The sequence below is a fragment of the Eucyclogobius newberryi genome, unplaced genomic scaffold, assembly GCF_026437365.1.
Source record: "Eucyclogobius newberryi isolate DKJ021-1_F unplaced genomic scaffold, fEucNew1.0.hap1 SCAF_751, whole genome shotgun sequence".
In the NCBI taxonomy this organism is placed as follows: domain Eukaryota; kingdom Metazoa; phylum Chordata; class Actinopteri; order Gobiiformes; family Gobiidae; genus Eucyclogobius; species Eucyclogobius newberryi.
Genome location: NW_027316447.1, coordinates 2,092 through 17,498, shown reverse-complemented (window position 1 = coordinate 17,498; position 15,407 = coordinate 2,092). Strand labels below are relative to the sequence as shown.

General features: G+C 45.4%; 1 protein-coding gene across 1 annotated transcript; it reads right to left on the bottom strand.

Annotated features, from left to right (window-relative positions):
• Positions 1-981: 981 nt before the first annotated feature.
• LOC140350604 (uncharacterized) lies at positions 982-10,463 on the bottom strand (the record flags this gene model as incomplete). Its single annotated transcript, XM_072436171.1, has 2 exons — positions 8,767-10,463; positions 982-2,323 (listed from the first exon to the last, which is right to left on the bottom strand). Coding segments are annotated over exons 1-2 (3,039 nt in total), but the record flags the coding sequence as incomplete, so codon positions are not given.
• Positions 10,464-15,407: the final 4,944 nt, after the last annotated feature.

The following is a 15,407-nucleotide window of genomic DNA, read 5'->3' as shown; positions in this document are numbered from 1 at the left end:
TGATACATGTTCCACACTGAAGCTTTAACTGTTCTAATGTGATACATGTTCCACACTGAAGCTTTAACTGTTCTAATGTGATACATGTTCCACACTGAAGCTTTAACTGTTCTAATGTGATACATGTTCCACACTGAAGCTTTAACTGTTCTAATGTGATACATGTTCCACACTGAAGCTTTAACTGTTCTAATGTGATACATGTTCCACACTGAAGCTTTAACTGTTCTAATGTGATACATGTTCCACACTGAAGCTTTAACTGTTCTAATGTGATACATGTTCCACACTGAAGCTTTAACTGTTCTAATGTGATACATGTTCCACACTGAAGCTTTAACTGTTCTAATGTGATACATGTTCCACACTGAAGCTTTAACTGTTCTAATGTGATACATGTTCCACACTGAAGCTTTAACTGTTCTAATGTGATACATGTTCCACACTGAAGCTTTAACTGTTCTAATGTGATACATGTTCCACACTGAAGCTTTAACTGTTCTAATGTGATACATGTTCCACACTGAAGCTTTAACTGTTCTAATGTGATACATGTTCCACACTGAAGCTTTAACTGTTCTAATGTGATACATGTTCCACACTGAAGCTTTAACTGTTCTAATGTGATACATGTTCCACACTGAAGCTTTAACTGTTCTAATGTGATACATGTTCCACACTGAAGCTTTAACTGTTCTAATGTGATACATGTTCCACACTGAAGCTTTAACTGTTCTAATGTGATACATGTTCCACACTGAAGCTTTAACTGTTCTAATGTGATACATGTTCCACACTGAAGCTTTAACTGTTCTAATGTGATACATGTTCCACACTGAAGCTTTAACTGTTCTAATGTGATACATGTTCCACACTGAAGCTTTAACTGTTCTAATGTGATACATGTTCCACACTGAAGCTTTAACTGTTCTAATGTGATACATGTTCCACACTGGAGCTTTAACTCTTCTGGTTTCTCACCTTCAGACTGTGGTTCTCCTCTCGTAAAGAGTCTGTGGGTTTGTGGTTCTCCTCTGCGCTCTCCTCCTCCTTCTCTCCATCCTCAGACTGCTCCACCTCTCGCTCCTTCTCCTCCTTCTCCTCGGTTCTCCTCATGTCCACAGGAGGCACTGACTCCTGTCGTCTCTCCTCCTCTCTTCTTTCCTCCTCCATCCTTCTCTCCTTCTTCATCTCCTCCATCCTCTGGTTTCTCAGGTCCTCCAGGGTGGATCTGCTGTCCACTGCTCCTCTGCCCACGTCCTCCCTTGCTCCGGTGCTCTCCTCCCTCCTCTCCTTCCTCTTCACCTCCCTCCTCTCCTCCCTCCTCTCCTCCCTCGCTCCTGCTCTCTCCGTTCTTGAGCCCCACTTGTTAGGTTGGACAGAGAAGTCCTCGTAGTCCAGGTGGAGGAGGAAGGACCTCCTCACAGAGAAATCATCATAATCCACGTGGATCAGCCCTTTGCCCTCGTCCCCATCGTCCATCCTCCTCTGCACCTCCTCCATCCTCTTCCTCTGCTCCTCAGCTTCTCTCCTCTGCCTCTCTTTCTCCTCGTCTCGTGTCTGTTTCTCCAACTCTTCCACCTTGATCTTTCTCTCCTCCTCCTCGCTCCTCTTTCCCTCTTCTCTGCTCTCCTCCTTATCCTCTGCTTTCTCCTCCAGCTTTCGTCTCAGTTCAAACTCCTTGTGCATCCTTCTTTCCTCCTCCTCTTTTTCGCTTGTCCTCCTCTCCGTCTTGTCCTCCTCCTTTTGTGTTGACCTCCTCTCCGTCTTGTCCTCCTCCTTTTCTCTGGACCTCCTCTCCGTCTTGTCCTCCTCCTTTTCTCTGGACCTCCTCTCCGTCTTGTCCTCCTCCTTTTCTCTGGACCTCCTCTCCGTCTTGTCCTCCTCCTTTTCTCTGGACCTCCTCTCTGTCTTGTCCTCCTCCTCGTCACTGCTGGGATCAGATCCTAGAACAAAAGGAGGTTCTCCGTCGTCCGTCTCCACCACTCCGAACCGCACAGAGCGTCTCTTCTTCTGTTTCAAGCCTTGTTCTGATTGCTCCTCCTTCTTCTGCTCCTCCTTCTGCTCCTCCTTCTGCTCCTCCTTCTGCTCCTCCTTCTGCTCCTCCTTCTGCTCCTCCTTCTGCTCCTCCTTCTGCTCCTCCTTCTGCTCCTCCTTCTGCTCCTTCTTCTGCTCCTCCTTCTGCTCCTCCTTCTGCTCCTCCTTCTGCTCCTCCTTCTGCTCCTCCTTCTGCTCCTCCTTCTGCTCCTGCACTCCTCTTGTCTTCTCGTATGAAATGTGCTGAGTTCGTACATTCACTTCAGGAGATGAAGGTGGAACAAAACTGAAACACAGAAATAGAAGTTCTGTTTGTGATTCAGGACTAAACCAGGACTAAACCAGGTCTAAACCAGGACTAAACCAGGACTAAAACAGGTCTAAACCAGGTGTAAACCAGGTCTAAACCAGGACTAAAACAGGACTAAACCAGGTCTAAACCAGGACTAAAACAGGTCTAAACCAGGACTAAAACAGGACTAAACCAGGTCTAAACCAGGACTAAACCAGGACTAAACCAGGTCTAAACCAGGACTAAACCAGGTCTAAACCAGGACTAAACCAGGACTAAAACAGGTCTAAACCAGGTGTAAACCAGGTCTAAACCAGGACTAAAACAGGACTAAACCAGGTCTAAACCAGGACTAAAACAGGTCTAAACCAGGACTAAAACAGGACTAAACCAGGTCTAAACCAGGACTAAACCAGGACTAAACCAGGTCTAAACCAGGACTAAACCAGGTCTAAACCAGGACTAAACCAGGACTAAAACAGGTCTAAACCAGGTGTAAACCAGGTCTAAACCAGGACTAAAACAGGACTAAACCAGGTCTAAACCAGGACTAAACCAGGACTAAAACAGGTCTAAACCAGGTGTAAACCAGGTCTAAACCAGGACTAAAACAGGACTAAACCAGGTGTAAACCAGGTCTAAACCAGGACTAAAACAGGACTAAACCAGGTCTAAACCAGGACTAAAACAGGTCTAAACCAGGACTAAACCAGGACTAAACCAGGTCTAAACCAGGACTAAACCAGGACTAAACCAGGTCTAAACCAGGACTAAACCAGGACTAAAACAGGTCTAAACCAGGACTAAAACAGGTCTAAACCAGGACTAAAACAGGACTAAACCAGGTGTAAACCAGGTCTAAACCAGGACTAAAACAGGACTAAACCAGGTCTAAACCAGGACTAAAACAGGTCTAAACCAGGACTAAACCAGGACTAAACCAGGTCTAAACCAGGACTAAACCAGGACTAAACCAGGTCTAAACCAGGACTAAACCAGGTCTAAACCAGGACTAAACCAGGACTAAACCAGGTCTAAACCAGGACTAAAACAGGTCTAAACCAGGACTAAAACAGGACTAAACCAGGTCTAAACCAGGACTAAAACAGGACTAAACCAGGTCTAAACCAGGACTAAAACAGGTCTAAACCAGGACTAAACCAGGACAAAACCAGGTCTAAACCAGGACTAAACCAGGACTAAACCAGGACTAAACCAGGACTAAACCAGGACTAAACCAGGTCTAAAGCAGGACTAAACCAGGTCTAAACCAGGTCTAAACCAGGACTAAACCAGGACTAAACCAGGTCTAAACCAGGTCTAAACCAGGTCTAAACCAGGACTAAACCAGGTCTAAACCAGGTCTAAACCAGGACTAAACCAGGTCTAAACCAGGTCTAAACCAGGACTAAACCAGGACTAAACCAGGTCTAAACCAGGTCTAAACCAGGTCTAAACCAGGTCTAAACCAGGACTAAACCAGGACGAAACCAGGTCTAAACCAGGTCTAAACCAGGACTAAACCAGGACTAAACCAGGTCTAAACCAGGTCTAAACCAGGTCTAAACCAGGACTAAACCAGGACTAAACCAGGTCTAAACCAGGTCTAAACCAGGTCTAAACCAGGACTAAACCAGGACTAAACCAGGACTAAACCAGGTCTAAACCAGGTCTAAACCAGGACTAAACCAGGACTAAACCAGGTCTAAACCAGGTCTAAACCAGGTCTAAACCAGGACTAAACCAGGACTAAACCAGGTCTAAACCAGGACTAAACCAGGACTAAACCAGGACTAAACCAGGACTAAACCAGGTCTAAACCAGGTCTAAACCAGGTCTAAACCAGGACTAAACCAGGACTAAACCAGGTCTAAACCAGGTCTAAACCAGGTCTAAACCAGGTCTAAACCAGGTCTAAACCAGGACTAAACCAGGACTAAACCAGGTCTAAACCAGGTCTAAACCAGGACTAAACCAGGTCTAAACCAGGTCTAAACCAGGATTAAACCAGGTCTAAACCAGGACTAAACCAGGACTAAACCAGGACTAAACCAGGACTAAACCAGGACTAAACCAGGACTAAACCAGGTCTAAACCAGGTCTAAACCAGGTCTAAACCAGGTCTAAACCAGGACTAAACCAGGTCTAAACCAGGACTAAGCCAGGACAAAACCAGGTCTAAACCAGGACTAAACCAGGACTAAACCAGGACTAAACCAGGACTAAACCAGGTCTAAAGCAGGACTAAACCAGGTCTAAACCAGGTCTAAACCAGGACTAAACCAGGACTAAACCAGGTCTAAACCAGGTCTAAACCAGGTCTAAACCAGGACTAAACCAGGTCTAAACCAGGTCTAAACCAGGACTAAACCAGGTCTAAACCAGGTCTAAACCAGGACTAAACCAGGACTAAACCAGGTCTAAACCAGGTCTAAACCAGGTCTAAACCAGGTCTAAACCAGGACTAAACCAGGACTAAACCAGGTCTAAACCAGGTCTAAACCAGGACTAAACCAGGACTAAACCAGGTCTAAACCAGGTCTAAACCAGGTCTAAACCAGGACTAAACCAGGACTAAACCAGGTCTAAACCAGGTCTAAACCAGGACTAAACCAGGTCTAAACCAGGTCTAAACCAGGACTAAACCAGGTCTAAACCAGGACTAAACCAGGACTAAACCAGGTCTAAACCAGGTCTAAACCAGGTCTAAACCAGGACTAAACCAGGACTAAACCAGGTCTAAACCAGGTCTAAACCAGGACTAAACCAGGACTAAACCAGGTCTAAACCAGGTCTAAACCAGGTCTAAACCAGGACTAAACCAGGACTAAACCAGGTCTAAACCAGGTCTAAACCAGGTCTAAACCAGGACTAAACCAGGACTAAACCAGGACTAAACCAGGTCTAAACCAGGTCTAAACCAGGACTAAACCAGGACTAAACCAGGTCTAAACCAGGTCTAAACCAGGTCTAAACCAGGACTAAACCAGGACTAAACCAGGTCTAAACCAGGACTAAACCAGGACTAAACCAGGACTAAACCAGGACTAAACCAGGTCTAAACCAGGTCTAAACCAGGACTAAACCAGGTCTAAACCAGGTCTAAACCAGGACTAAACCAGGTCTAAACCAGGTCTAAACCAGGACTAAACCAGGACTAAACCAGGTCTAAACCAGGTCTAAACCAGGTCTAAACCAGGACTAAACCAGGACTAAACCAGGTCTAAACCAGGACTAAACCAGGACTAAACCAGGTCTAAACCAGGTCTAAACCAGGTCTAAACCAGGACTAAACCAGGACTAAACCAGGTCTAAACCAGGTCTAAACCAGGTCTAAACCAGGACTAAACCAGGACTAAACCAGGACTAAACCAGGTCTAAACCAGGTCTAAACCAGGACTAAACCAGGACTAAACCAGGTCTAAACCAGGTCTAAACCAGGTCTAAACCAGGACTAAACCAGGACTAAACCAGGTCTAAACCAGGACTAAACCAGGACTAAACCAGGACTAAACCAGGACTAAACCAGGTCTAAACCAGGTCTAAACCAGGTCTAAACCAGGACTAAACCAGGACTAAACCAGGACTAAACCAGGACTAAACCAGGACTAAACCAGGTCTAAACCAGGTCTAAACCAGGACTAAACCAGGACTAAACCAGGTCCAAACCAGGACTAAACCAGGACTAAACCAGGACTAAACCAGGACTAAACCAGGTCTAAACCAGGTCTAAACCAGGTCTAAACCAGGTCTAAACCAGGACTAAAACAGGACTAAACCAGGTCTAAAACAGGACTAAACCAGGTCTAAACCAGGTCTAAACCAGGACTAAACCAGGTCTAAACCAGGACTAAAACAGGACTAAACCAGGACTAAACCAGGACTAAACCAGGACTAAACCAGGACTAAACCAGGTCTAAACCAGGTCTAAACCAGGTCTAAACCAGGTCTAAACCAGGACTAAACCAGGTCTAAACCAGGACTAAAACAGGACTAAACCAGGTCTAAACCAGGACTAAAACAGGTCTAAACCAGGTCCAAACCAGGACTAAAACAGGACTAAACCAGGTCTAAACCAGGACTAAACCAGGTCTAAAACAGGACTAAACCAGGTCTAAACCAGGACTAAACCAGGTCTAAACCAGGACTAAAACAGGACTAAACCAGGTCTAAACCAGGACTAAACCAGGTCTAAACCAGGACTAAACCAGGTCTAAACCAGGTCTAAACCAGGACTAAAACAGGACTAAACCAGGTCTAAACCAGGACTAAACCAGGTCTAAACCAGGACTAAAACAGGACTAAACCAGGTCTAAACCAGGACTAAACCAGGTCTAAACCAGGACTAAACCAGGTCTAAACCAGGTCTAAACCAGGACTAAACCAGGTCTAAACCAGGTGTAAACCAGGTCTAAACCAGGACTAAAACAGGACTAAACCAGGACTAAACCAGGACTAAACCAGGACTAAACCAGGTCTAAACCAGGACTAAAGCAGGACTAAACCAGGACTAAACCAGGACTAAACCAGGACTAAACCAGGTCTAAACCAGGACTAAAACAGGACTAAACCAGGTCTAAACCAGGACTAAACCAGGTCTAAACCAGGTGTAAACCAGGTCTAAACCAGGACTAAAACAGGACTAAACCAGGACTAAACCAGGACTAAACCAGGACTAAACCAGGACTAAACCAGGACTAAACCAGGACTAAACCAGGACTAAACCAGGTCTAAACCAGGACTAAAACAGGTCTAAACCAGGACTAAACCAGGACTAAAACAGGACTAAACCAGGACTAAACCAGGACTAAACCAGGACTAAACCAGGACTAAACCAGGTCTAAACCAGGACTAAAACAGGTCTAAACCAGGTCCAAACCAGGACTAAAACAGGACTAAACCAGGTCTAAACCAGGACTAAACCAGGTCTAAAACAGGACTAAACCAGGTCTAAACCAGGACTAAACCAGGTCTAAACCAGGACTAAAACAGGACTAAACCAGGTCTAAACCAGGACTAAACCAGGTCTAAACCAGGACTAAAACAGGACTAAAACAGGACTAAACCAGGTCTAAACCAGGACTAAACCAGGTCTAAACCAGGACTAAAACAGGACTAAACCAGGACTAAACCAGGACTAAACCAGGACTAAACCAGGTCTAAACCAGGACTAAAACAGGACTAAACCAGGTCTAAACCAGGACTAAACCAGGTCTAAACCAGGACTAAACCAGGTCTAAACCAGGTCTAAACCAGGACTAAAACAGGACTAAACCAGGTCTAAACCAGGACTAAACCAGGTCTAAACCAGGACTAAAACAGGACTAAACCAGGTCTAAACCAGGACTAAACCAGGTCTAAACCAGGACTAAACCAGGTCTAAACCAGGTCTAAACCAGGACTAAAACAGGACTAAACCAGGTCTAAACCAGGACTAAACCAGGTCTAAACCAGGTGTAAACCAGGTCTAAACCAGGACTAAAACAGGACTAAACCAGGACTAAACCAGGACTAAACCAGGACTAAACCAGGACTAAACCAGGTCTAAACCAGGACTAAAACAGGACTAAACCAGGACTAAACCAGGACTAAACCAGGACTAAACCAGGTCTAAACCAGGACTAAACCAGGACTAAACCAGGACTAAACCAGGACTAAAGCAGGACTAAACCAGGACTAAACCAGGACTAAACCAGGATTATTGCAGATTCCTCTGTGTCTCACACGTTTGGACCTGAAGGTCGCTCTGGTCAGACTCTGTTGGGTTTGAGCCGCAATGGGCCTGACCAATCACAGCGCAGCATTGTAATTTGGGCAGAAGTCAAAAGGACGAACCTAAACAAACACGGCCACGCCCACAGACGTAATTTGGCCTGTTTTAGCAGATTTACAACTATTTCGTTTTTTTTAAACGGGGACGAAGAGTGTGCTTTTCTCTGATTGAACCTGAGGTGACGTTACAGCCCAGCAGAGGGCGCTCTGCTCACCTTCTGGACCTGAGGTGACGTTACAGCCCAGCAGAGGGCGCTCTGCTCACCTTCTGGACCTGAGGTGACGTTACAGCCCAGCAGAGGGCGCTCTGCTCACCTTCTGGACCTGAGGTGACGTTACAGCCCAGCAGAGGGCGCTCTGCTCACCTTCTGGACCTGAGGTGACGTTACAGCCCAGCAGAGGGCGCTCTGCTCACCTTCTGGACCTGAGGTGACGTTACAGCCCAGCAGAGGGCGCTCTGCTCACCTTCTGGACCTGAGGTGACGTTACAGCCCAGCAGAGGGCGCTCTGCTCACCTTCTGGACCTGAGGTGACGTTACAGCCCAGCAGAGGGCGCTCTGCTCACCTTCTGGACCTGAGGTGACGTTACAGCCCAGCAGAGGGCGCTCTGCTCACCTTCTGGACCTGAGGTGACGTTACAGCCCAGCAGAGGGCGCTCTGCTCACCTTCTGGACCTGAGAGGTGGACCTCCTCCAGGACGCAGCTCCTCTGAAGGCTCCTCCCTGCTCCACATCTGCATCTTCTGCTTCACTCCTCCAGATACAAACACCTCCTTCCTCCTCTGCTCCTCCTCCATCCTCCTTTGCTCCTCCTCCTTCCTCCTCTGCTCCTCCTCCATCCTCCTCTGCTCCTCCTCCTTCCTCCTCTGCTCCTCCTCCATCCTCCTTTGCTCCTCCTCCTTCCTCCTCTTCTCCTCCTCCTTCCTCCTCTGCTCCTCCTCCATCCTCCTTTGCTCCTCCTCCTTCCTCCTCTTCTCCTCCTCCTTCCTCCTCTGCTCCTCCTCCATCCTTCTCTGCGCCTCCTCTATATTTCTTCTCTCTTCCTCCCTACTCTTCTGCTCCTTCATCCTTTCCTCCTCTTTTCTCTCCTCTCTTTTTCTCTGCTCCTCCATCCTCTGTTCCATCTTCCTCTGCTCCTCTTTTCTCTCTTCCTCTCTCCTATTTTCTTCTTTCCTCTTCTCCTCCTCCATCCTGCTCAGCTCCTCTTCTTCCCTTCTCTGCAATTCTCTCCTCTCATCTTCTTCTTTTCTCTGTGCCATCCTCACTTGTTCTTCCCTCCTCTCCTCCTCTTTCCTCCTCTGCTCCCCTTCTCTCCTCTCCTCCTCTTTCCTCCTCTGCTCCCCTTCTCTCCTCTCCTCCTCTTTCCTCCTCTTCACCTCCTCTCTCCTCTCCTCAAACAGTTGGCTGATCCTCTGCTTGATGCTTCCTCCTCTCTCCTCCACCACATTGTTCTCCGTGTTCTTCTCGTCCTCGACCGTTTGCACGTTCTGACCTGCCTTTTCAAACTTGGACACGAGTTCAGAGGAGAGATGCTTCCTGCTGCTCCTCCAGGGCGACAGCACCTCCTCCTCCTCCTCCTCCTCCTCCTCCTCCTCCTCCTTCTTCTCATGTGTGTCCACTTCTTCAATCTCATCTTTTTCCGTGGGATTCTTTAGCTCTGGCCCTTTGGAATCTGAAGTTTTCAGATGTTCTTGCCCAGGTTTCTCTGCATTTTCTCCAGAACCTTGGGCTTCCTCAGAAACGCTCACTTCAGCCACTTGTTCTGTCCCTTTGGCCACATGGTCCACATGGTCCACATGGTCCACATGGTCCACATGGTCCACATGGTCCACATGGTCCACTTGGTCCACTTGGTCCACATGGTCCACATGGTCCACATGGTCCACATGGTCCACATGGTCCACTTGGTCCACATGGTCCACATGGTCCACATGGTCCACATGGTCCACATGGTCCACATGGTCCACTTGGTCCACATGGTCCACATGGTCCACATGGTCCACATGGTCCACTTGGTCCACATGGTCCACATGGTCCACATGGTCCACATGGTCCACTTGGTCCACATGGTCCACATGGTCCACATGGTCCACATGGTCCACATGGTCCACTTGGTCCACATGGTCCACATGGTCCACATGGTCCACATGGTCCACTTGGTCCACATGGTCCACATGGTCCACTTGGTCCATATGGTCCATATGGTCCACATGGTCCACATGGTCCACATGGTCCACATGGTCCACTTGGTCCATATGGTCCACATGGTCCACATGGTCCACATGGTCCACATGGTCCACTTGGTCCATATGGTCCACATGGTCCACATGGTCCACATGGTCCACATGGTCCACTTGGTCCATATGGTCCACATGGTCCACATGGTCCACATGGTCCACATGGTCCACATGGTCCAGGTTCTGCACTCTGGAGCTGGCTGTTGCAGGACTCCTGGAGCCTCCTGAGAGGAGGTGATTGTTCAGGTCTGAAGCTGGTTTGGTCCCAGAGCTTTGAGAAGGTGGTTCTGTCCTGGGAGGCGCAGGTTTGGATGGTGTTAGGGTCATTGTGTTGGACTGGACCTCTACACCTCCTTGTTTAGGAGCAGTGGGAGGCTCGACACCTCCTTGTTTAGGAGCAGTGGGAGGCTCGACACCTCCTTGTTTAGGAGCAGTGGGAGGCTCGACACCTCCTTGTTTAGGAGCAGTGGGAGGCTCGACACCTCCTTGTTTAGGAGCAGTGGGAGGCTCGACACCTCCTTGTTTAGGAGCAGTGGGAGGCTCGACACCTCCTTGTTTAGGAGCAGTGGGAGGCTCGACACCTCCTTGTTTAGGAGCAGTGGGAGGCTCGACACCTCCTTGTTTAGGAGCAGTGGGAGGCTCGACACCTCCTTGTTTAGGAGCAGTGGGAGGCTCGACACCTCCTTGTTTAGGAGCAGTGGGAGGTTTCTTGGGCGCGCTGAAGGACCTGAGCCTGGCGTTGCTCTGCACACTGAAGGGTTTGGGACTGAAAGGTTTGGGGGTCAGAGGTTTGGGGGTCAGAGGTTTGGGGGTCAGAGGTTTGGGGGTCAGAGGTTTGGGGGTCAGAGGTTTGGGGGTCAGAGGTTTGGGGGTCAGAGGTTTGGGGGTCAGAGGTTTGGGAAGCGTTGCTTTGGAGTCTGAGGTCTGGATGAAACGCTCCATCTTCTGACGATCTGTCGGACAAAACAGGACAATTAGTCCAAAAATATAAAAGAATATCTGTCTTAGCGTTAACGTGGGCGCTGCGCAGGGCGTGGCATTCTAAACACGAGCTGTGATAATGCCAAAAATATGAGGTGGATTAAAGCAACTTGAGGGTGTGGTGCATTCTGGGAAAGGCCAGAATCGTAACTAATAAACTTCCAAACGAGTGCGAGGACGAGAAGAGAAAGAATGTAAATGAGAAACCTGCAAGAAACTCACACAGGGGACACATAAGAGGGGCGTGGCCTTTGAACACGGGGCGTGGCCTTTGAGCACAGGGCGTGGCCTTTGAACACGAGGCGTGGCCTTTGAACACGGGGCGTGGCCTTTGAACACGGGGCGTGGCCTTTGAACACGAGGCGTGGCCTTTGAACACGGGGCGTGGCCTTTGAACACGAGGCGTGGCCTTTGAACACGGGGCGTGGCCTTTGAACACGGGGCGTGGCCTTTGAACACGGGGCGTGGCCTTTGAACACGGGGCGTGGCCTTTGAACACGAGGCGTGGCCTTTGAACACGGGGCGTGGCCTTTGAACACGGGGCGTGGCCTTTGAACACGAGGCGTGGCCTTTGAACACGGGGCGTGGCCTTTGAACACGGGGCGTGGCCTTTGAACACGAGGCGTGGCCTTTGAACACGGGGCGTGGCCTTTGAGCACAGGGCGTGGCCTTTGAACACGGGGCGTGGCCTTTGAACACGGGGCGTGGCCTTTGAACACGGGGCGTGGCCTTTGAGCACAGGGCGTGGCCTTTGAACACGGGGCGTGGCCTTTGAACACGAGGCGTGGCCTTTGAACACGGGGCGTGGCCTTTGAGCATGGGGCGTGGCCTTTGAACACGGGGCGTGGCCTTTGAACACGGGGCGTGGCCTTTGAACACGAGGCGTGGTCTTTGAACACGGGGCGTGGCCTTTGAGCATGGGGTGTGGCCTTTGAACACGGGGCGTGGCCTTTGAACAGGGGGCGTGGCCTTTGAGCATGGGGCGTGGCCTTTGAGCATGGGGCGTGGCCTTTGAACACGGGGCGTGGCCTTTGAGCATGGGGCGTGGCCTTTGAACACGGGGCGTGGCCTTTGAACAGGGGGCGTGGCCTTTGAGCATGGGGCGTGGCCTTTGAACAGGGGGCGTGGCCTTTGAGCACGGGGCGTGGCCTTTGAACAGGGGGCGTGGCCTTTGAACAGGGGGCGTGGCCTTTGAACAGGGGGCGTGGCCTTTGAACAGAGTTTGAACACAAAGATAAAGATGTCAGATTTGTTCTGAATGGAAGTGTGTAACTGTGAGACATGTATTTGCTCCACCAGGAGGCGCTCTCACTCTCCACACTGAAGCTGTGCATCTGATGCAAACCACTCTGAGGGACCCCTGACCCTGAGGGACCCCTGACCCCTGAGGGACCCCTGACACTGACCCTGAGGGACCCCTGACCCCTGAGGGACCCCTGACCCCTGAGGGACCCCTGACACTGAGGGACCCCTGACCCTGACCCTGAGGGACCCCTGACCCTGAGGGACCCCTGACACTGAGGGACCCCTTGTGGTGGAGCCTGGAACTGACATGTTCAGCCACATGTCTCAAACTCACAAAGTCCTGTAAATCTATAAATACTACATGAATACATAAAGTACATGAATACATAAAGTACATGAATACATAAAGTACATGAATACATAAAGTACATGAGTACATAAAGTACATGAGTACATAAAGTACATGAATACATAAATACATGAATACATAAAGTACATGAATACATAAAGTACATGAATACATAAAGTACATGAGTACATACAGTACATGAATACATAAAGTACATGAATACATAAAGTACATGAGTACATAAAGTACATGAATACATAAATACATGAATACATAAAGTACATGAATACATAAAGTACATGAATACATAAAGTACATGAGTACATACAGTACATGAATACATAAATACATGAATACATAAAGTACATGAATACATAAAGTACATGAGTACATAAAGTACATAATTACATAAAGTACATGAATACATAAAGTACATGAATACATAAAGTACATGAATACATAAAGAATATGAATATATAAAGTACATGAGTACATAAAGTACATGAATACATAAAGTACATGAGTACATAAAGTACATGAATACATAAAGTACATGAATACATAAAGTACATGAATACATAAAGTACATGAATACATAAAGAATATGAATATATAAAGTACATGAGTACATAAAGTACATGAATACATAAAGTACATGAGTACATAAAGTACATGAATACATAAAGTACATGAATACATAAAGTACATGAATACATAAAGTACATGAATACATAAAGAATATGAATATATAAAGTACATGAGTACATAAAGTACATGAATACATAAAGTACATGAATACATAAAGAATATGAATACATAAAGTACATGAGTACATAAAGTACATGAATACATAAAGTACATGAATACATAAATTACATGAGTACATAAAGTACATGAATAAATAAAGTACATGAATACATAAAGTACATGAGTACATAAAGTACATGAATACATAAAGTACATGAGTACATAAAGTACATGAATACATAAAGTACATGAATACATAAAGTACATGAGTACATGCAGTACATGAATACATAAATACATGAATACATAAAGTACATGAGTACATAAAGTACATGAGTACATAAAGTACATAATTACATAAAGTACATGAGTAAATAAAGTACATGAATACATAAAGTACATGAGTACATAAAGTACATAAAGTACATGAATACATAAAGTACATGAATAAATAAAGTACATGAATACATAAAGTACATGAGTACATAAAGTACATGAATACATAAAGTACATGAATACATAAAGTACATGAGTACATAAAGTACATAAAGTACATGAATACATAAAGTACATGAGTACATAAAGTATATGAATACATAAAGTACATGAATACATAAAGTACATGAATACATACAGTACATGAATACATAAAGTACATGAGTACATAAAGTACATGAGTACATAAAGTACATAATTACATAAAGTACATGAATACATAAAGTACATGAATACATAAAGTACATGAGTATATAAAGTACATGAATACTTAAAGTACATGAATACATAAAGTACATGAATACATAAAGTACATGAGTACATAAAGTACATGAGTACATAAAGTACATGAATACATAAATACATGAATACATAAAGTACATGAATACATAAAGTACATGAATACATAAAGTACATGAGTACATACAGTACATGAATACATAAAGTACATGAATACATAAAGTACATGAATACATAAAGTACATGAGTACATAAAGTACATGAATACATAAATACATGAATACATAAAGTACATGAATACATAAAGTACATGAATACATAAAGTACATGAGTACATACAGTACATGAATACATAAATACATGAATACATAAAGTACATGAATACATAAAGTACATGAGTACATAAAGTACATAATTACATAAAGTACATGAATACATAAAGTACATGAATACATAAAGTACATGAATACATAAAGAATATGAATATATAAAGTACATGAGTACATAAAGTACATGAATACATAAAGTACATGAGTACATAAAGTACATGAATACATAAAGTACATGAATACATAAAGTACATGAATACATAAAGTACATGAATACATAAAGAATATGAATATATAAAGTACATGAGTACATAAAGTACATGAATACATAAAGTACATGAGTACATAAAGTACATGAATACATAAAGTACATGAATACATAAAGTACATGAATACATAAAGTACATGAATACATAAAGAATATGAATATATAAAGTACATGAGTACATAAAGTACATGAATACATAAAGTACATGAATACATAAAGAATATGAATACATAAAGTACATGAGTACATAAAGTACATGAATACATAAAGTACATGAATACATAAATTACATGAGTACATAAAGTACATGAATAAATAAAGTACATGAATACATAAAGTACATGAGTACATAAAGTACATGAATACATAAAGTACATGAGTACATAAAAGTACATGAATACATAAAGTACATGAAT